Source organism: Coregonus clupeaformis, chromosome 35 (assembly GCF_020615455.1).
Source record: "Coregonus clupeaformis isolate EN_2021a chromosome 35, ASM2061545v1, whole genome shotgun sequence".
In the NCBI taxonomy this organism is placed as follows: Eukaryota; Metazoa; Chordata; class Actinopteri; order Salmoniformes; family Salmonidae; genus Coregonus; species Coregonus clupeaformis.
The window spans coordinates 18,136,475-18,158,804 of record NC_059226.1 but is presented as its reverse complement, the minus strand read 5'-3'; the positions used below and the strand labels follow the sequence as shown (position 1 = coordinate 18,158,804).

Genomic DNA, 22,330 nt, shown 5'->3' with positions numbered 1-22,330 from the left:
TGCATATGTAGAAGTTTTGTGAGGGTCTTGGGGGCCAAGACACATTTCTTGACCACTCTGTCAGTGTGAAGGGACCATTTCAGGTCAGTATGTGATGCGCACACCGAGGAACTTAAAGCTTTTGACCCTCTCCAACGTGGCCCTGTTGATGTAGATGTGCTCTCTCTGCATACAATAAGTCTAGTATGTTATTATAGCAGGTAAGAGCTGCCTAACACATAATGAAACACGTCTTACCATAAAGCAGGGATGGGCAACTGGCGGCCCACAGGCCGCATGCAGCCCTCTGCCTCCCTTTTGAAGGTCCTCAGATCAATCCCCCCTCCCAAAAATATAGAAATATATATATATTTTTTGGGGGGAACTCAGTCGGGGTCTCAATTTACTGTTGCGAGTTAGAATAGTGGAATAGACAAGGTGCTATTTTGAAATTTGGTTGTGCATCAGCAGTTTTTCTCTTGTTATGTTAGCCCATGTCAGCTAACATATTTTAGATTGTTAAGTTAGTTTAGCTGCCAGCTATTTAACTTGTTATCATGGTTGAATGACTGGGGGGCCCCAATGATTTTGTTATTCAGTATCACTCAGATACATATTAAAAACTGTAAACATTTCTCTCCACCCTATGGCAAAACGTGTAGAATTGCAGGAAATACGCTTTAAAACAGCTCATTTTCCTCTACGCCCCATGGCAAAATGAGAAGAATTGCATGAAATTAGCTCTAAAATTGCTCAATCTTCTCACCGCTCCATGGCAAAATGTGTAGAATTGCAGCAAACTTGCAGCAAGGTTAGGCAGCAATGGTAGTAGCTACAGACAATGACAGACACATTTTACAGTTCAGGTCCATTTCCATAATAAACAACCCTGGACAGGTTCATCGCCCTTGTCTCATTTACTCCTAATATATACAACAATCAATCCCTAATCTATACAAGACAATCACAATATGATACACAATAGGCACCAAAAGTCAGCCCATATACTATCCCGGGGCATTTTCTTCTCACCCACATTTACAAGACATACTACTATTTATCAATTTTTTGAGTGAGAACTTGAAACGGATCATGGAGGTTATGAATTTCAAGTTCTTTGGAAGACTAGTCCAAAGAATGTCAGAAAACAAATGAGTCCAAAAAGGTTTCTTTCCCCATACCACTCTTAAATCTGAAAGGAACAATGTTGGTTTCACTCCTTCTAGTGGAATAGTTATGGTTATCCCTGACCAAGTTAAAGTAGTTACATACAGTTGAAGTCGGAAGTTTACATACACCTTAGCCAAATACATTTAAACTCAGTTTCACAATTCCTGACATTTAATCCTAGTAAAAACTCCCTGTCTTAGGTCAGTTAGGATCACCACTTTATTTTAAGAATGTGAAATGTCAGAATAATAGTAGAGAGTGATTTATTTCAGCTTTTATTTATTTCTTTCATCACATTCCCAGTGGGTCAGAAGTTTACATACACTCAATTAGTATTTGGTAGCATTGTCTTTAAATTGTTTAACTTGGGCCAAACGTTTCGGGTAGCCTTCCACAAGCTTCCCACAATAAGTTGGGTGAATTTTGGCCGATTCCTCCATACAAAGCTGGTGTAACTGAGTCAGGTTCGTAGGCCTCCTTGCTCGCACACACTTTTTCAGTTCTGCCCACAGATTTTCTATAGGATTGAGGTCAGGGCTTTGTGATGGCCACTCCAATACCTTGACTTTGTTGTCCTTAAGCCATTTTGCCACAACTTTGGAAGTATGCTTGGGGTCATTGTCCATTTGGAAGACCCATTTGTGACCAAGCTTTAACTTCCTGACTGATGTCTTAAGATGTTGCTTCAATATATCCACATAATTTTCCTTCCTCATGATGCCATCTATTTTGTGAAGTGCACCAGTCCCTCCTGCAGTAAAGCACCCCCACAGCATGATGCTGCCACACCCGTGCTTCACGGTTGGGATGGTGTTCTTCGGCTTGCAAGCCCCACCCCCCTTTTTCCTCTAAACATAACGATGGTCATTAAGGCCAAACAGTTCTATTTTTGTTTCATCAGACCAGAGGACATTTCTCCAAAAAGTACGATCTTTGTCCCCATGTGCAGTTGCAAACCGTAGTCTGGCTTCTTCCTTGCTGAGCGGCCTTTCAGGTAATGTCAATATAGGACTTGTTTTACTGTGGATATAGATACTTTTGTACCTGTTTCCTCCAGCATCTTCACAAGGTCCTTTGCTGTTGTTCTGGGATTGATTTGCACTTTTCGCACCAAAGTACGTTCATCTCTAGGAGACAGAACGCTTCTCCTTCCTGAGCGGTATGACGGCTGCGTGGTCCCATGGTGTTTATACTTGCATACTATTGTTTGTACAGATGAACGTGGTACCTTCAGGCATTTGGAAATTGCTCCCAAGGATGAACCAGACTTGTGGAGGTCTACAATTGTTTTTCTGAGGTCTTGGCTGATTTCTTTTGATTTTCCCATGATGTCAAGCAAAGAGGCATTGCGTTTGAAGGAAGGCCTTGAAATACATCCACAGGTACACCTCCAATTGACTCAAATGATGTCAATTAGTCTATCAGAAGCTTCTAAAGCCATTACATCATTTTCTGGAATTTTCCAAGCTGTTGAAAGGCACAGTCAACTTAGTGTATGTAAACTTCTGACCCACTTGAATTGTGATACAGTGAATTATAAGTGAAATAATCTGTCTGTAAACAATTGTTGGAAAATGTACTTGTGTCATGCACAAAGTAGATGTCCTAACCGACTTGCCAAAACTATAGTTTACTAACAAGAAATTTGTGGAGAGGTTGAAAAACAAGTTTTAATGACTCCAATCTAAGTGTATGTAAACTTCCGACTTCAACTGTAGGTACTTGTGGACAATCTTATGTACAAGACACAATTTAAAAGACAATAGTAATGGGCGCTCATAATATCAGCTGGCAGTCTAAAACATGTTACCTGATCATAACTGTTACAGTAAAATGGTTAGGTTTATTACTGTCAGACATTGTTGCCGTCATACTATTAGGCCTACATTTATTGTACATGGTTTAACCCATAGGATTATCTTTCACTTATGACAAACTAGCTGTTAAAATGGTACTCATTCCTTCAAATCCGTTGTGTAGGACGTGTAGGAGACATGCCTGATGGAAGGTCATTCATTGTATTGCAGGCCTATTGTATTCCTGCAGTCAGAGTCATTCTCTAGTCATTCACATGTTTCTATCACCACCAGATTTACTTTTGAAATTCTGAGGCACGCAATCTCCTTGTTGTGATGCAAATAAACCTCAATGTCATTTCAAGTGGCTGGGGTGTGATAAGGCCTGCAGAGCTGTTTTTTTGCAGTCTTCCCAACAGGCCTTTTCGCACGTTTTTTGGTTTCCCGTGGTCACGGTTTTAACAACATTCTCCACCCTTAATTGTGTCATCATCAAGGCCACACAATAAACTGCTCACGTAAATGAACTTAACCTGGTCGAAATGTGTCATGTGAGTGGTTATTGTTGTTGTTTTATGGCAAATGCACGAATGAAATGCAGGACAGGACCAGAGTTTTACTATCTGAGGTTTACCACTGTGACCAAACCAATATTTGTATCTAATGTGTTTAGGGTGCACGCATGTTAATAAAAAAATAAAAAATAAAAAATAATATATATATATATATATATATATATATATATAACTGGGCATGCATGAGAACCGACTGATGTTGTTACTGACAAAAAGATACAAAGAAACACTAACATTCGTTTCCTCCTTGATAGCCTATATAAAATATTGTGTACGGTACTGTACTGAAAGCACCAAGAAAACACATGTATTTGTCGCCTCCTAGTGGAGGAAACGAATGCACGGTTTGCGCTCTCCTAACAGACGAACACATCTTGAAAAACGTCGATAAACCGTGAAATACATTATTATTTTTTACCCAAAATAAAAACTGTACGGCATAAAATAATGTTCTCCAAATTTATGAACACAATTGACGTTATCCTTCGAATAATTAGCTTTTATTTTCCTATCATGCTACAGCGGGGGTATAGCTCAGTGGTAGAGCATTTGACTGCAGATCAAGAGGTCTCCGGTTCAAATCCGGATGCCCCCTGTTTTGAACCCGCTAACGCGCGAGCTGTGGAGAGGCTGCTGTTAGCAAGACTAGTAAGGTGTAGTGTAGCTGTTAAAAACAATTCGGTATATAAACCTTGGATTGCTGATGCAATGTATTTAAGCAATAAGGTATGAGAGGGTGTGGCCTATGGCCAAAATACCACGGCTAAGGGCTGTTCTTAGTCACGCAGTAATGCAAACCCCCCAGGTGACTTATTGCTATTATAAACTGGTTACCAACTACTTAGAGCACTAAAAATAAATGTTATGTCATACGCATGGTATATTGTCTGATATACCACGGCTGTCAGCCAATGAGCATTCATGGCTCAAACCACCCAATTTATAATTGCTCATTGGCTGACAGATGTGGTATATTTAAGCAATAAGGCATGAGGGAGTGTGGTATGTGGCCAATATACCACGGCTAAGGGCTGTTCTTATGCAACACGGAGTGCCTGGACACAGCCATTAGCCGTGGTATATTGGCCATATACCACAAACCCCTAAGGTGCCTTATTGCTATTATAAACTGGTTACCAACATAATTAGAGCAGTAAAAATACATGTTTTGTCAGCCAATCAGCATTCAGGGCTCGAACCACCCAGTTTATAATTAAGCAATAAGGTATATAGCCAATATACCATGGCTAAGGGCTGTTCTTAGCCATGATGCAACACAGACGTAATTACTAATCTAATTACGTTGGTAACCAGTTTATAATAGCAATAAGGCACCTTAGGGGTTTGTGGTATATGGCCAATATATTTATTATATTATATATATATATATATATATATAGGCACCTCAGTATATTTTGTTTTTTTATTTCACCTATATTTAACCAGGTAAACCAGTTGAGAACAAGTTCTCATTTACAACTGCGACCTGGCCAAGATAAAGCAAAGCAGTGCGATAAAAACAACAACAACACAGAGTTACATATGGAATAAATAAAATGTACAGTCAATAACACAATATAAAATCTATATACAGTGTGTGCAAATGTAGTAAGTTATGGAGGTAAGGCAATAAATAGGCCATGGGGGGCGTGGGCAAGTTGCAGCGGAGGGTGCAGAGCTGGTGGCCAGGTGGAAAGCATGGCCAGCCGTAGCGAAATGCTTATTGAAATTCTCGATTATCGTAGATTTATCGTTGGTGACAGTGTTTCCTAGCCTCAGTGCAGTGGGTAGCTGGGAGGAGGTGCTCTTATTCTCCATGGACTTTACAGTGTCCCAAAACGTTTTGGAGTTAGTGCTACATGATGCACATTTCTGTTTGAAAAAGCTAGCCTTTGCTTTTCTAACTGATTGTGTATATTGGTTCCTGACATCCCTGAAAAGTTGCATATCGCGGGGGCTATTTGATGTTAATGCAGTACGCCACAGGATGTTTTGTGCTGGTCAAGGGCAGTCAAGTCTGGGGTGAACCAGGGCTATATCTGTTCTTAGTTCAGAATTTTTTGAATGGGGCATGCTTATTTAAGATGGAGAAGAAAGCACTTTTGAAGAACATCCAGGCATCCTCTACTGATGGAATGAGGTCAATATCCATCCAGGATACCCGGGCCAGGTGAATTAGAAAGGCCTGCTCGCTGAAGTGTTTTAGGGAGCGTTTGACAGTGATGAGGAGTGGTCGTTTGACCGCAGACCCATTACGGACGCAGGCAATGAGGCAGTGATCGCTGAGATCCTGGTTGAAGATAGCGGAGGTGTATTTAGAGGGTAAATTAGTCAGGATGATATCTATGAGGGTGCCCATGTTTATGGATTTAGGGTTGTACCTGGTAGGTTCCTTGATAATTTGTGTGAGATTGAGGGCATCTAGTTTAGATTGTAGGATGGCCGGGGTGTTAAGCATATCCCAGTTTAAGTCACCAAGCAGTACGAACTCTGAGGATAGATGGGGGGCAAGCAATTCACATATGGTGTCCAGGGCACAACTGGGGGCTGAGGGGGGTCTATAGCAAGCGGCAACAGTGAGATACTTATTTCTGGAAAGGTGGATTTATAGAATTAGAAGCTCAAACTGTTTGGGCACAGACCTGGATAGTATGATATAGCTCTGCAGGCTATCTCTACAGTAGATTGCAACTCCGCCCCCTTTCGCAGTTCTATCTAGACGGAAAATGTTGTAATTCGGGATAGACATTTCTGAATTTTTGGTGGCCTTCCTAAGCCAGGATTCAGACACTGCTAGAACATCAGGGTTGGCAGAGTGTGCTAACGCAGTGAATAACTCAAACTTAGGGAGGAGGCTTCTGATGTTAACATGCAAGAATCTAAGGCTTTTACGGTTACAGAAGTCAACAAATGATAGCGCCTGGGGAGTAGGAGTGATACTGGGGGCTACAGGGCCTGGGTTAACCTCTACATCACCAGAGGAACAGAGGAGGAATAGAATAAGGATATGGCTAAAGGCTTTAAGAACTGGTCTTCTAGTGCGTTGGGTACAGAGAATAAAAAGGGCATATTTCCGGGCGTTGTTGAATAGATTCAGGGTATTATGTACAGACAAGGATATAGAAGGATATGAGTACAGTGGAGGTACACCTAAGCATTGGGTAACGATGAAAGAGATAGCATCACTGGAGGTACCGATTGAGCCGGTCTCCGCGTGTATGGGGGTGGGACAAAAGAGCTCTCTGAGGCTGGTTGAGCGGCTCTACAGTGAAATAATACAATAAGAACTAACCCAAACAGCAATAAGCTAGGCATATTGACATTGGAGAGAGGCATAACGCAATCACAGGTGTTATTCGAGAGGGCTAAGACAACAACTGGTAATGGCGACGAAAGTTTGGGCTGAGGCTAAACGGATAAACAGGATAGGGTACCGTGTAAAGGAACAGTCCAGCAGGCATCAGCTGTGTAGCTGAGTGATCATAAGGTCCAGTGAACAGCAATAGGTAAGTCCGGGAGCAGTTCGTAGGCTCCTACCGCACAGGCGAGCTGGAGGCACGGCTGTTGATTGCGCGTGCTAGCGGGCCGGGGCTAGCAGATGGATCTTTGTGGTCGTCGCAATGGGAAGCCTGTTGAAACCACATCAGACGATTACGTCGGCAGACCAGTCGTGATGGATCGGCGGGGCTGCGTGTCAACACTAGGAGGTCCCGTCCGGTTGACAGAGAGGTAGATAGCCGGGAGATGGGCCTGGCTCGAGGCTAGCTCAAGGCTAACTGGTGCGTCGGGACAGTGGTGATTAGCCAACACCAGCCATTCGGTTGCAGCTAGCTAGTTGCGATGATCCGGTGTTAAGGTCCAGTGATTCAGTGATTCCGACAGAAAATCCGATATGATCTGGGTCGATAGCATGCTGTGCAGACTGGCCGATAATTGTCCAGGCTAGAGCTGGCTGGTAGGTAGTGCAGGCCACGGACAGTGGTGAAGACCGCGCTAACGGTGGCTAATAGCAAGTAGCTAGTTAGCTGGCTAGCTGGCTAGTTTCAGCCGTAGGTTCTTGATAAAAATAAAGAAATAATAGAATCCGTTCCACATTGGGTGAGGCGGATTGCAGGAAAGTATATTTAGTTAAAGGATGGAAAGTGAGTTAGAGAAATATATACGAAAAAAACAGGCTATTTACACGAGGACAGAATACACGACCGCACTGCTACCATGGCTAAGGGCTATTCTTTTGCACGCCTGATACAGCCCTTAGCCGTGGTATATTGGCCATATACCACAAACCCCCGAGGTGCCTTATTGCTATTATAAACTGGTTACCAATGTAATTAGAGCAGTAAAAATACATGTTTTGTCATACCCGTGGTATACGGGCTGTCAGCCAATGAGCATTCAGGGCTCGAACTACCCAGTTTATAACAGACCACTGGTATAACAAAACATTTATTTTTACTGCTCTAATTATGTTGGTAACAATAAGGCACCTCGGCAACCCCACAAAATTCACATTGAAATGTGAGTTATAGATCTGTCATTCTCATTGAAAGCAAGTTTAAAAAGCCGTAGATCTGCACTATTTCTATGCTTCCTGTTCTTAAGTTTCGTTTTTGAGTCTTTTACGTTCGGTTTTGTACACCAGCTTCAAACAGCTGAAAATACAATATATTTGGTTATAAAAAATATATTTCACAATGGTTTGGATGGTACAGTGATTCTCTACACTATACATTGCTTGTTTAAGCAAACTGGAAATGGCAGAGCATAGTGCACCTTAAAGGAAAATGTTTAAATATATTTTTTCATTTTTATGTTTAGCTCAATAATAGTAAAGTATGCATTAAGGTGTATGTAATAGTATAAACCTGGCAAAAACAAATGTAGACATTAATAAATGCATTTCTATACCTTCCAAAATATTTTTTTACAATGGTGGGGGAGTGCCAAGGTGGATTTTTTACAATGGTGGGGGAGTGCGGAGATGGAGGCGAGGTGGCTTCAAAACAGCGCACCTGTCAGTCATCTAGTGCAGTGGTTCCCAACCAGGGGTACTAGGCCTATCCATGGAGGGTACTTGAGAAGACTCATTAAACCATTAAATTCAGGGGTACTCTGTGCAGAGCAAAATTCAGTTGGTGGTACAGTAACCAAAAAAAGGTTGGGAACCACTGATCTAGTGTATATACAGTACCAGTCAAAGGTTTGGACACACCTACTTATTCAAGGGTTTTTCTTTATTGTATATGTAGAATAATAGTGAAGACATCAAAACTATGAAATAACACATATGGAATAATGTAGTAACCAAAAAAGTGTTAAACAAAAATATATATTTTTACCTCATGAAGCTGGTTGAGAGAATGCCAAGAGTGTGCAAAGCTGTCATCAAGGCAAAGGGGGCCAATTGAAGAATCTCAAAAATAAAATATATTTTGATTTGAACACTTTTTTGGTTACTACATGATTCCATGTGTTATTTCATAGTTTTGATGTCTTCACTATTATTCTACAATGTAGAAAATAGTAAAAAATAAAGAAAAATCCTTGAATGAGTAGGTGTGTCCAAACTTTTGACTGGTACTATATATATATATATATATATATATAGCTCTGGAAAAAAGTAAGAGACCACTGCAAAATGATCAGTTTCTCTGGTTTTACTATTTATAAGTATGTGTTTGGGTAAAAACAACAGTTTTGTTTTATTCTATAAACTACTGACATTTCTCCCAAATTAAAATATTGTCAGACATTCCAAAATTGTTCCATCTGTAATTCCCTTACTGCAGAGAAGGCAGCCCAGTCACCAGTTTATCAATAACATTTATTTGAAAAAAAATATTTTGTACATTGTAAAATACATAGCGACTGTATATGTATAAAAAAATACATGATGAACCTGTTTTAAATCAGACAATACTTGTTTGTTATCTTACTTTTTTAACAGCAAGCATGCTACTATTTTTCACTGTCAAGCAACCCCCTTTTTTCTTCTTTGATATAAATACTTCAAGTAATTTGTGCATTGATAGGTTAGAAGGCTGAGCACCAGTCTGATCAGCATTAGGTCTGGCCTCTTTTAACCAGTTGTACTGTGGTTTTCCTCAAGTCAGAAGTACAAATCTGTATGTTAAAGAAATCAGATGCAACCTCCCATTCCATCTCTGTTGAGTTCATGAGGCCAGGAAGCTTCAATACTGTGATAAGTCACTATTCAGCTTATGTGGGACATACTGTGTCACCCTCATGGAATCAGGTCTGACAGGTAGGGATTCTTATGTAAACATGGTGGACCTCTAGAACGGAGTCTCACACACACAAAACACATACAGATGCTAATGCACACTGGCACACCCTGGCATGCCTAGTTGAGGTTCTGCCAAGTTCCTCCAGGCCTCCTCTATCCTGAGGCAGACCTGGACCCTGGTCAGCCCTTGCAGACACACTAAGGGCTGGGTAAGGCATGAGGGTGACAGGGCAGGTCTGGGGCCAGCCCTGGGGCTCAGAGGGGCAGTGTCACTACAGATAGTGGAGGTCCTAATCTGGGCACTGTGGCTTTGGCTGCGACGTCTGAGAGGTTGTGTTTGTTGGGTCAAAGGATAGCTGTCCTGGTTCCAATTGGGATGAGCCCACGGAAGGAGTTCTAACTGGCCAGTACACGAGACCTCATCCAGTCCAGACTGGCAGGTAGTCTGGAGGTTAGGAGAAAGAGATGGAAATAGTTTTTAAAATTAAATTGTGTTTGAGTTATTTAAGGTTATTTATGATGGGAATGTTATAACAGACAGACACACACAGAGAGAGGAGGCCCAGGTGTGTCTGTAGTTACACAGTGTACTCACCCCTCCCCTGTGAGGGCGCAGCAGGCCTGTACGTGCCAGGAGTGGGCTGTGATGGAGCTGAGGGTGAGGCACTGGGAGATCTCTGCAACCGTCATAGAGTCCTTCATGTCCTGCTTGTTGGCCAGAACTAGAATCGCAGCATTCTTTAGGTCCTACACACCAGTCAGACAGGGCAGGAGAGAATAATAATAATAATAATAATAATATGCCATTTAGCAGACGCTTTTATCCAAAGCGACTTACAGTCATGTGTGCATAAATTTTTACGTATGGGTGGTCCCGGGGATCGAACCCACTACCCTGGCGTTACAAGCGCCATGCTCTACCAACTGAGCTACAGAGGAGAGAGATAGCCACGGTTCTCATTTTTAAATTCAACATATTTACACATCTGAGAGCTTCCTGTGGAAATCTACAGAATCTCACCGCTGTGACGTCTCAGATAATAGAAAAGAGCAGTGTCAGCGGAACAGAAACTGAACAGCTCAGCTGTCAATGCACTGATTCACACAGGGAAAATGGTGAAACAACCCATCATGGTTTGCAATCAGTTTGTTTGCTCTGTAGTGGTGATATGAGTCATTTTGAGAGCATGAACAGAGCTCACGTGTCAACATGTTAAAGCTGCAATATGTAACTTTTTGGGCGACCTGACCAAATTCACATAGAAATGTGAGTTATAGATCTGTCATTCTCATTGAAAGCAAGTCTAAGGGGCGGCTGGTAGCTTAGTGGTTAAGAGCGTTGTGCCAGTAACCGAAAGGTCGCTGGTTCTAATCCCCGAGCCAACTAGGTGAAAAATCTGTCGATGTGCCCTTGAGCAAGGCACTTAACCCTAATTGCTCCTGTAAGTCGCTCTGGATAAGAGCGTCTGCTAAATAATGTAAATGTAAATGTAAATGTAAGACGCGGTTTTATACACCAGCTTCAAACAGCTGAAAATTTAATATTTTTGGTTATTAAAAATATATTTCATACACACTATACATTGCTTGTTTTGTCACATAAACTGAAATTAGGTGAACTATAAGAATTTTTGCAAACAGGAAATGGCGGACCGATTTCTGCATATTGCACATCTAAAAAGCTACATACGGTGAGTGACAATGGAACATGTGAACAACCTAGAAAACAAAGTGCCCTTATTCTTAAAAATAATCCTCACTCATTCACCTGTTGATACAATAAGGAAATACCAATCGGCTAATATTTCTGGTGCATCATATACAGGAAAAGGGAAGTTAAGAATGAATATGGTGCATTCTTGTATTTGAAACTGGTATTCAGAAAAAAAATCTAAACAGTGAGGTTGAACTGACCCCCCTCTCCCCCCCAAAAAAAACAGGTGGTTGTTACCTCATGTGCAAGCATGCGGTGAAGTTCATCTTTGTTCAGAGTTAGGCGCTCACGGTCTGTGCTGTCCACAACCAGAATCACAATCTGAAGAGAGACAAAACAATCAAGCCAACTGAATACACTGGCCAAAGGCGACCAACTTACTCACTTAACTGTACCTCTGGCTCTGAGTGCTCTCATCTCATAACTGTTGAATATGATTTCAGTAACAGTCTAGAGCATGAGTGTAAGAGGGATACTCAGGACAGCAGACTGATATGGTTGGTTCTGTAACAGATGATGTAATAGTGTTCCCATGCTTTATCAATGACAACAACAATCATCTGCTGGTTAATGTGTAATAACTCAGTGTTGGCCTGATCGTTGGAAAGCTGAAACATCTCGTCTCCAGCTGTAGCTATTCAGAGAGTCTTGGAGGGAAAGAGAAGTTCAAGCCAAAAGTGTTTAGGCATTAACACCTTCATCAGGGTACTAGTTCTACTCCAGCTGTAACTGGCCAGAAACCAACACACACTTTGTTACATAAACAAAAACACACATGCTGTACCTCGACAAAGACGTTCTACTGAACACACACCAACAGATCCGTACCTCTGTGTTGCAGTAGTAGGAGTTCCAGCTGGCTCTCAGGCTTTCCTGGCCTCCGATGTCCCACACCAGGAAGCGGGTCTTGCGTACAGAGATCTCCTCTACGTTACTGCCAATGGTGGGGGAGGTGTGGACCGCCTCTTTGGTAAGGCTGAAGGGACAGAGTGATTGATATGACTAAGTGATTATAAATTTAATTTGCATAAATCTGAACATGAATTATACAAATCTATTTTGATATCACTCACAATTGGTAGAGGATAGTGGTCTTCCCAGCATTGTCCAGGCCCACTATGATCACTTTGTGTTCTATAAGAGAAGGAAAGAGAAAAGTAGTTTACACACTTCTACATAACAAACACATGGATTGCCATTCACAGATATGACCCCAAAGCTAATTACTCATCACTATGATAACACATCTGACTGATGGACTCTCTTTAGACTCTAGTGAGGGATTAAAATACCAGATCTGAAAAACATGGGCAGATGTTCTTTAATATCCAAACGGACAAAACCTCTCTGTGTTTGTTTGCAGTGCTACTATTAGGTAAAACAATGACCATTTGACCCTGATAGTCAAACCCAGCGACCTCTACCCTGCCATCATCTCATCAACGAGGTAAACAGTACTGCTTGACAAAATGTTATTGGTTGCATAATATTACTGCAATTCACTACCTCTACCGCTACATAGAAAACAGATAATTACACAGGACACGTGTGCAGAACGTTGAGACAGTGAACAGAACATCCAGTACGGACTAGCTCGTGTCTGACAGAAATTAACCAGTTATTGGAAGGTGCCCGGTGTAGTTAGAAACTTAGCTAGTTAGGCTAATTGAAGCACAACGAGTTAGGCTTGGCCGAAATTGACCATTTTTGAAACTGTCACTAACGTTATTGAAAATATGCAACCAAATGTTGAAACAAAAAAACTTGCGTCTAACAGCTTTTCTTGCGTTGTCTCCGAATTTAAGTCCATAACAACACTGTGCTACAAAGCAGCTAACGTTAGCAAACCAATCAAGCAGAAATGATCAGGCACTGAGTGGAGATTATTTAGGAGCAACAATAATGCCAGTAAATTAGCTATATGTATCCAGGCACACAAATGATTACCTCTGTCTCCGAAGACAGTCATCAGCTTGGTAAAAAGTAGTCCCATATCCACCGGTGATGAGAATGAAGACAACTAAAAGAAGTATCAAAATATTTCAAACACAGCAAATCAGATAGCTGTTAACGTTAGCTGGCTAGCTAACACAATAGGCACCGCACACTTCGAGCAAAGATAGCTAGCTAAGTTACTGTACTGATAACTAACCCTGTGCTGTGCTTCGAGGCTATTAAGCCAGCTACCTGGAAAACATCAGCCTAGAAAGGTATTTTTCTTACGTTCATCGACACAAACAAAACTGTGTCCATGCGTTGTCTATTGATAACAAATTGATTCTGCGATCAAAATAGGCAATGCATTCGTTTACTTAGCTAGCTAGATTTTGGGGGATGACTGGAGCGAGTCACGGAAAAAGGTGGAGCAAAGGAATTCATCAGTTTAAAAGCGGGCGTGGCCACGCTTCTGTAGCAAAAACAAATGGGGGACGCAAAACGCATCAACCCACATATGGACGCGGAAGAACTTAATAGTTCCTCAAGCCTCATTTCAACAGGTGAATTCTACATGTTTATCAGTGGTGTAAAGTACTTAAGTAAAAATACTTTAAAGTACTTAAGTCGTTTTATTGGGTATCTGTACTTTACTTTACTATTTATATTTTTGACTACTTTTACTTTTACTTCACTACATTCCTACAGAAAATAATCCCTACTGCCTCTGATCTGGCGGAGTCACTAAACACACATGCTTTGTTTGTAAATTATGTCTGAGTGCTGGAGTGTTCCCTCTGGTCTTCCGTAAAAAAAAGAAAATGGGGCCATCTGTTTGCTTAATATAAGGAATTTGAAATGATTTGTACTTTTACTTTTGATACTTAAGTATATTTGAGCAATTACATTTACTTTTGATACTTAAGTATATTTAAAACCAAATACTTTTAGACTTTTACTCAAGTAGTATTTTATTGGGTGACTCACTTTTACTTGAGTCATTTTCTATTAAGGGATGTTTACTTTTACTCAAGTATGACAATTGGGTACTTTTTCCACCACTGATGTTTATTAATAGGAACCAAAAGTGAAACAATGACTGTGACATTCCCCTGGAATTCCATTTCCATTCCTGTGTATGAGAACGTTTTTGAATAAACTTCAGGGATTGACTTTCCCAAGTTAAAATGTCCTCTATACACTGGTGATAGAAGTGATAGTCACACAACGTCAGGCCTCTGCTTAGAAGTCTGGATCTTTATAGCACTACAGGGAGTAATGTGTTTGCCATGTAACTTCAGGATATCTAGCTGTTCCACTTCACATTCATATATTTTAAAAACTGTACCATCACACTCATATCTTAGTTGCCCCGTGAAGTGTATGCCCCATTGCCCCTACTGAATATCATAGCCGGATCCCACCTGAATATTGCCAACACTGACATCCACCCTAAACAGAACACTAATCAGGCCTCCATTTATTTACATGGGATTCACTCAAGAATAGTGTAATGGTAGGACTCAGGGATCACTCTCTGGGTCATGGTGTGGGCATTGAGGAAAGCCTGAAAACTATGCAACATATGATCGCAGATTCAGGAAGAGGGACCACCACACCCAAACTTCAAGATATTCACGTAACTACTTCCTCCTATAGAACATTATATGGTTCTTACTTCCTTTAAAAATGTATTTAAAAAAACAACGTTTCCTGATAATAATCAGTGATCTCATTTCAACAATGAAAGGAGTGACACAATAAAATTCCCAAGCATCTTTTTTTTCTGATTAAAATTTTAATTAAAATATGAATTTATCCACAGATTAAAAATGAAAGGCAGAAAAAGCAAGATGTAGCTACAATCAGGCACCAATGATACATGTTCTTTCATCTTTTTAACAATTGCGATAACGCAACAATAAACATTATTTACTAATCATTGTTTAATATTTATTTATTTGACTGATGAAATGAGTGGGCAGAAGGAGCCCACCAAAGACATTCATGGGTCCTCCATTTAGTTAACTGAGTTAAAGACCATGTTTTGTACCTATCCCCACCCCCTATACATTCTTCTCACTAGCGCTAAAGAACTGAGGATTTTATTAAATGAAATTGTCCACAGGAAAAACAACACTAAAGTCAGTCAGAAATCAAGAAGAGAAGTGCATGGCATCTGACATTCAGATAAGCTAGCTGTTTGGGTGAACGTTTGGGGTGATTGACCATGCAAAACAACTCTTATATAACTGTTAGTGTGCCCTGTAACATGTAGACTACACAAAGCTGGTGCAGAGAAAACAAGATGGCGGTGGACATCGTGCTGGAGCGACAGGGTGGGCTACAGTGCAGGGTAGTAGCCAAGAAGACACATACAGTAGAGACATACAGATATGAAAACAGTGAGTGTGACAAGAGTTAAGACATCCCACCATGACAATGGTGGACGTGGCTTGGCGAAACATTCCGGCACTTGTGATTTCTTGAAGGAAAGTCTGAGGGTGTGAGAGACTACTACTGTAGTGCTGCTTATGAACTGTAACACATTCGAAAAGATAGTGTATACTACAGGAGCAAAGCTATCACCCACAGACAGACAGTAACCCTAAAATAGCAGGAAACAGATGGGACAACCAGACCAGACAAATACAGTTCTATTTAAAAGCTATGGCTGAAGCCAGTAAGTGAAGAAGAAGTAGTGTCCTTGGGGTGTTTTCTTTTATTCTTAACATTGAAGTACGCATCAAAGGAATAAACCAATTATCTCAATAAACAATTCTAAAGAAATGATGGCAACTTTTCCACCAGATAGCTTTTAAGGTCTGGGTGATGAGGAATCGGAGGAGAGGGACTCAAAAAGCTTAGGATCCATCCTGAAAGTGGATGAATCCTGAAGCTAAGCCTGAAGCTGTGGGGATAGAGACCCTGATGCTCTGTACTGTACATGGGACATACAACCCTGTTTAAGACTGCAGAGGACAGACATGACAGACTACAGCTCTATCAGATTGAGCCATACAGATCACACAATCATAAATTCACAATCATAATGATAACTGTCCTCGTGCTGTCAGTTCAGTAGGATTCCATGGTATTCATGCAGTAGTACTAACAAAATAAACAAAAAAAGAGGCCAACCAAACTGCTTTTTTCTCAAAACATAAATAAATTGAATATAGCTAAAATAACTGGATGAGGTGGATGGCATCTGGAAGTTGTTTTTTTCTTTATGGTGTACTCTACGATGAGAAAAGTACCTCTTTAATAGGGTTGTAAACAGATTAATTAATGAGCCTCTGATTGGCATGGCCCCCAAACCCCTCCTCTCCCCATTAACCCCAAGCCCGAACCGTGAACCCCCTCCCTCCCTCCCCCCCTCCCTCCCTCCCCCCTCCCTCCCTCCCTCCCTCCCTCCCTCCCTCCCTCCCACAGGTTGTCCGTCAGCCTCCTAGCCCATGCGTTGTGGTGTGATGTGTGTTTAGCGGATGTAGACGTCCCTCCCCCAGTCCTCCTGGTTCTTGTTGCGGCCCATGTTGGCGCCGGTGTCCCCGGGTTCCTGGCAGTACCTCTCCCTTAGCTTGGCCCGGCCGTGTTGCCCAGGCTGGGTGTGGGAAGGCATGGGAGGGTGGTTGAAGTTCTCCTGGTCCGGCTCAGCCCCCTCGTCTTCCCAGGAGGCCTGGCGGTCGTGGTGCTGGGCCAGGTGGAGGCGGCTGCCCCCGCCACCTACCCCGCGGTACATCTCAGACTCCTCGTAGGGGTCGGTCTCAATGTCCATGCAAGAGTCCCCTGCTTCAGTGTAGGCTGAGTCCCGACTGCCCTGCGTCTCCGAGTCGAAGGTGTCCTGCCGGGACAGGCCCCTCCCACCCCCTCCCCGTAGCTGGCCCCGTGAGGAGCGCAGGTAAGTCTGCTGCTGCTGCTGCTGCTGTTGGTGCTGCTGCTGTTGGTGCTGCTGCTGTTGCTGCTTCCCTCCCTGGTCACTCTGGTAGTCATGGAGACTGCCGCTGCCACCGCACTCCGACAGAGGCCCTTCCCGCTTCTGTTCTCCGTGCACCAGGTACGGCCCCTGCAGCGAGCCACACCCATACCACACCACACGCCATGCAGAGACACAGTGAGACAGACAGAACAAGGCCCAGGCAGTGGGTTAGTCAACAGGGTTATGAAAGGTTAGGGTGCAGTTAGATAAAGCAGGATATCAGTAATGTCAGTCAGTCAGTTCATAATGCAACACAAATAGAGGTTTACAGTATAACAATTCAAATATTTATGCAGTACTTAAAACACACCGTTATTGCATTGAAATCATTACTTGGTCAAAGTGACATTATTTTTTGTATGTAATAAATGCACACAGGCGCGCACACTCTTTTCCATAGGCTACAGAAATGTGTTCATTCACCTGTAAGAGAAACAGCCAAGCATTCATTAGGCAAGCAAAACATCATGTTCAGCTCCTGGCTGCAAAACCAACACTGCCCTCTTCTGGCTGATTTTTCACAGCAGCTAAAATGATGTTTCAACTAATTGTGATATCTCTTTTTCATTCAGACATGTTCCTAATCCTAAATAGTAAGTATTACATTCTGTTTAACTCAGCACAATTAACAAGACACTTTAGAGTTGGGTCAAGCCATCATTTGGCTGATCCTTGCTAATGACTTTGAATAGGCAGAGCTTAGTCACACGCATTGACAGTAAAACAATAACTCCATCTGAACGAATCCTAATGAATCCATGCAGCCGCCATTGTCTTATGTCAGATCGTGTTACTCCTACGCGACGCTCGGCCCTCAACCGAGACAGATCAGTACAGGCGGAATCGACGCGGTATCTGACGTAAGACAACATATAAAATATGACCTATTGTATCAGAGAAAGCACAGTTCATAATAGTGCATTTATGTCTAACTGAACACAATTAAATCAATTCTGTGGGTATAACTCATTGATATACGGCAACAGCTTGGACACTTTTACAAGGTCTTGGACTATGACAGTCATTAGTCATGCCATATGTATTTGGCTGAAGCCAGTGGCTGATTGGAGATGAGACCCAGATGATCATCTTTCTGCTGGTTAGAGTTTGCTGTGTGAATTAATGAAATAGGACATTAGTCATGGCCCACATCACTTTACACACACACACGCAAACATATGCATGCACGGTCACACACACACAAACACAGCCCATCCCTGCCACGCCACACAAATCAGAAAACTAGAAATGATGCCACAACAACAAGGCACACATTGGCCAAGCGGCCGAGATGACTCGCTCCTTTTCAGGGACAGTGCCATGGCAACACGGAGGAGGGAAGCAAACTGGACACCGTTTCCCAGACGATAAAGGAGTGCTGAAGAAAGGAGGCCAGGCAGGGAGCCCTGAGGTTGGGTAAGGGGTACACAACTCAATTTTCTCTCCCAATTACAGTCAACAGGGAATAGCCAGCAGACCAGAGACAGAGGTACCTCACTGACTGATGGATGGATGATGGAGGATTTTCACTTCTTCCAATAACTGCCCCCATCAATTAATTTCACAACTTCAATGTGATTGTGTGCGTGTTATTCTCAATGAAAACCCTTCCCAGTGCTGGTTTGGTCTAGATCCAGTGTCCTGCCCATAGAAACTCTCCTTTTCTAATTTTCGGGTGTGTCTTGCTCTTAGATACTGTGTCATTTGCAGAGAGGTTTTCTTGAAGAGGACGAAGCTCTCTGTTTGTCCTCTCTGTGCTTGTGTGTGGGTGTTTTCTAACATAGAAGGCTTTTACAGTAATGTGTGGGGCCTATATTGTTCTGAGTACTCTGATGTGTGTGTGAATATGAATGTCTGTGTAAGTGTGTGTGTTATTGAGTTGGATCCAATGTGATGGACCCAGTATACACTCTACAGTAAACAGCTCCCTCCCTCTCTTCATGTATGTGGTGTTTCTCTATACAGTATTATGAATGAGGACGTGGTCTAAACATAATGCAATTAGGTTCTTTCCTTCTTTCAGGACAAGGGGAGGGATGGAGAGAGGGAGGATGGGGTGGGGTATATCTGGAGAGCAGGCAGCCGGGTTTGGGTTAGGAAGGGGGTGTCTCTCCCCCTGAGCTGTCCCCCCCCCCCAGCTGGCCTTTAGAGGGCGTGCTCGGCCACCTTCCCATCCTCGGCCCCGGGGCCCTCCAGGCCGGGCCAGAACTCCAGGTTGCGGCGCAGGGAGGTGAGCACCTGTACCTGCAGGTTGGAGACGGGCTCTGGGGAGGCGGCCAGGGCGGCCGTGGCCATGGTGCGGTTGAGCAGGGGGTTCGGGGGGTTGCTGCTGGGGGGGTGCGTGGCCTTCCAGTATGCCTCCAGGTAGTCAGCCAGGTGCTCACAGGCGTCCTCCAGCTGGTTCTCATCCAGGATGATGTCAAACAGCTCCTACATACAACATGGAGGGACATTATGTTAGTGTCTCACCTTTCAACTTCTGAGATTCAGCCAACTACCTAAAAGGGCATAATTTCCATGTTAAGCCAATGCCATTGTTCAGACTGGTCATTGTGAATTCATTTGTTTCGGCCACAGAATCCAGGGTCACAGACAGACACTCACAGGGGGGCACTGGGCCAGTTTGTCTGCTGCCACCATCTGCACGTTCAGGTGTTTGGCCTGGGACTTCCCCCGGGATTTAATGAGCCTCTGGAGGACCTGAAGGGAGACAGGCAACAACACATTGCTCGTCACTGCTGGTCACATCTATAGACATTTCAGTCATGTACATGCCATTTCAGTAGATGTGATGGAGGAAGTCAATCTATCACAAAGTAATTCATCTCAGAGGGTACCTTAGGTGAGGCTATTTTGATGTAGACGATGATGGGAGCCAGGGAGGTCTTAGCCAGCTGAGAGGGGTGGTTGATGGTGTCTGCGTCTAGGGCAACCAGCTGCAGGGTGCGGGCCAGCTCAAAGATACGCTCAATCTCACTCTGCACCTCCGCTATGTGGCAGAGAACAACATGGGAATGCAATAAGTAACGGGGTATTGTAGGTGTCTGAATACACATACAGTATACAAATTGAATTGGTTGTCAAATCTCAATTCTGTCCACAATTAAGTCCCTTCTGGAGTATACATGAGATCAGTGTGACTATTGCCACTTTGCTAACTCATATTTCACACACTTACCATTACAAAATAACAGGATACACACATGCAAATGTGGAATGTTAATACTGTATCATGCATGTCAACGTTTTGGCAAAAGGTTCTGTGCATGTGAAACAGAACCCATCGCATTAGACGTTCCATTTACACATGGCTAAATGGAACATTGAGACGTTCTCATTCTGTTGCCACATTCCAACGAGTAGTAACTGATGTTTTGCACTGGTAAATATGATCTCTAACATACGTTTTTATATCGACTCAAACTCGGGAAGGAAGGAGGCTTATAAGAATGAGATGCCTGTGGTGGCACTTGATATACTCTTCTGAACATGTCAATTAATAAAATAATCTGAAACTGATGAAGTGTAATAACATTCGCTGTTAGAGCTATCAGACATTGCAAACGTATTAGTCTGTTTGGATGTTTCGGCTTTGTAGACTCTCATTCTCCTTCAGCAAAACCCTAGAAGAGCCTGTATGGTTTTAACAGCTTGGCTGTCCCCCTTTATCATACGCTCAGATGTGTGGACATGTTTGGGGGTGGGGGGGCATAACAGGGCACAGGTAATCTGCAGAGGGGCTGCGGGCTGCAGACAGTTTCCCTCTGAAGGGCTGAGGTAGAAAGGGAATTAAACCTGCAGGCGGAAGGAAGCGACTCAGGGACCAGAGGCTCCACAGAGAGATAAGAGAAATGAACTTCACCTAAAATTATGAAAACCTAACAAACTGTCCTAGCTTTTATTAACCTGCAAATGTCCCCAATATACACTGCATCTATGTGAAGAATGTGTTCCCTGTATCAGATTGGTAGTAACCAATGATGTACGGTATATAAACACATTAATATATGAACGTCTATGGTCATAACACAATCAAATTGTGTTTGAGTTTCAGGCTCCTTGTAGGTAAAGTGTTATTACATGTTGCTTTACAGTAGGGTCCCTGATTCTGGGTCACAGGGTGGTAGGCAATGGGGGATGGAGGGGGAGTATCAGCTTCCCCTGTACGCTCATCCCTGACCACAGTTGGCCCCCCAGGCCCCCTATCACATTTCCCCTGAACCACAGACAGACAGACAGACAGACAGCAGGCAGACGCTCAGCTGAGTAGCCTAGAGCCACCAGAGCCACCCAGCACTCATACTGCTGTGTAATTAGTGTACTCTTTCCAAGCCTTAGTTCAAGTTGTTTTATTACTGCAAGCAACAGGCTCTCACAAACCTGTGTGAGGAACAGAGAAAAGGACAGACAGACAGGCAGACGCATGAGGTATGAGTGTGTGAGGAGAGTAGTGAGAGACAGACAGGGGAGGAGAACAGAGAAAAAGCTCTTGGTTGTTTTCCTCGTGGGGTTGAGAGCATACGTACCCAGTACGTCTGAGAGACGTAGAGAGAGTGGAGGGAAGGAGAGTGGTGGAAGAGAGGGACGGGTGGGTGGTGGGTAGGAAAAGACAGGATGGAGAAAGAGAAGAGGCCAGATCAGACTCAGACAGTGAGTAATAAAGGTAAAAGGCTGACAACCCTTTCAGGTTCCTGTGGACAGGCTACACCGCCCCTCTCTGCTCAGCTAGCCTCTCCTCTAGAGGGGCCTTGTTGTTCTGTGCTTAGCCCTACTCACTGATATTGAAGACTATCTATCCCAAATGGAGTGGATTGATGACCTTCTAAATAAAAACATTTGTTTAAACCAATTACAGTGAGGGGAAAAAGTATTTGATCCCCTGCTGATTTTGTACGTTTGCCCACTGACAAAGACATGATCAGTCTATAATTTTAA

The 22,330-nt window shown here is 42.9% G+C and overlaps 3 protein-coding genes and 1 non-coding gene across 6 annotated transcripts in view; 1 reads left to right on the top strand and 3 right to left on the bottom strand.

The window, feature by feature from the left end:
• Positions 1-4,043: 4,043 nt before the first annotated feature.
• Positions 4,044-4,115, top strand: trnac-gca. The gene has a single exon. It is a non-coding gene; the product is annotated as a tRNA-Cys (tRNA).
• Positions 4,116-9,330: 5,215 nt separating this feature from the next.
• Positions 9,331-13,817, bottom strand: LOC121569622 (ADP-ribosylation factor-like protein 5B). Its single transcript, XM_041880731.2, has 7 exons — positions 13,705-13,817; positions 13,429-13,501; positions 12,555-12,615; positions 12,310-12,457; positions 11,719-11,802; positions 10,363-10,514; positions 9,331-10,212 (listed from the first exon to the last, which is right to left on the bottom strand). The coding sequence occupies exons 1-7, from the start codon at positions 13,732-13,734 to the stop codon at positions 10,164-10,166; spliced, it is 597 nt and encodes a 198-aa protein (XP_041736665.1). The 5' UTR covers positions 13,735-13,817; the 3' UTR covers positions 9,331-10,163.
• Positions 13,818-16,846: 3,029 nt separating this feature from the next.
• Positions 16,847-17,554, bottom strand: LOC121569621 (voltage-dependent L-type calcium channel subunit beta-1-like; the record flags this gene model as incomplete). Its single annotated transcript, XM_041880729.2, has 1 exon — positions 16,847-17,554. A coding segment is annotated over one exon (657 nt), but the record flags the coding sequence as incomplete, so codon positions are not given.
• Positions 17,458-22,330, bottom strand: part of LOC121569619 (voltage-dependent L-type calcium channel subunit beta-1) — a 50,894-nt gene continuing 46,021 nt past the window's right edge. For 2 of the 3 annotated variants that reach the window (XM_041880727.2, XM_041880728.2), the window contains exons 11-13: positions 20,233-20,384; positions 20,000-20,095; positions 17,458-19,825 (exon numbers count right to left, since the gene is read on the bottom strand). In XM_041880727.2, the coding sequence (XP_041736661.1) occupies positions 19,541-19,825; positions 20,000-20,095; positions 20,233-20,384 (533 nt within the window). In that variant the 3' untranslated portion in view covers positions 17,458-19,540. Of the gene's footprint in view, positions 19,826-19,999; positions 20,096-20,232; positions 20,385-21,921; positions 21,931-22,330 lie in introns of all 3 variants that reach the window. The other variant, XM_041880726.2, reaches the window with a different exon arrangement.

Coding starts and splice junctions, on each gene's coding strand:
- LOC121569622 (XM_041880731.2), bottom strand. CDS start 13,734: ATGGACACAGTTTTGTTTGTGTCGATGAAC. Junction 13,502..13,704: donor TTTTGTTTGTGTCGATGAAC/GTAAGAAAAATA, acceptor TACTTCTTTTAG/TTGTCTTCATTCTCATCACC. Junction 12,616..13,428: donor GACTGTCTTCGGAGACAGAG/GTAATCATTTGT, acceptor CTTCTCTTATAG/AACACAAAGTGATCATAGTG.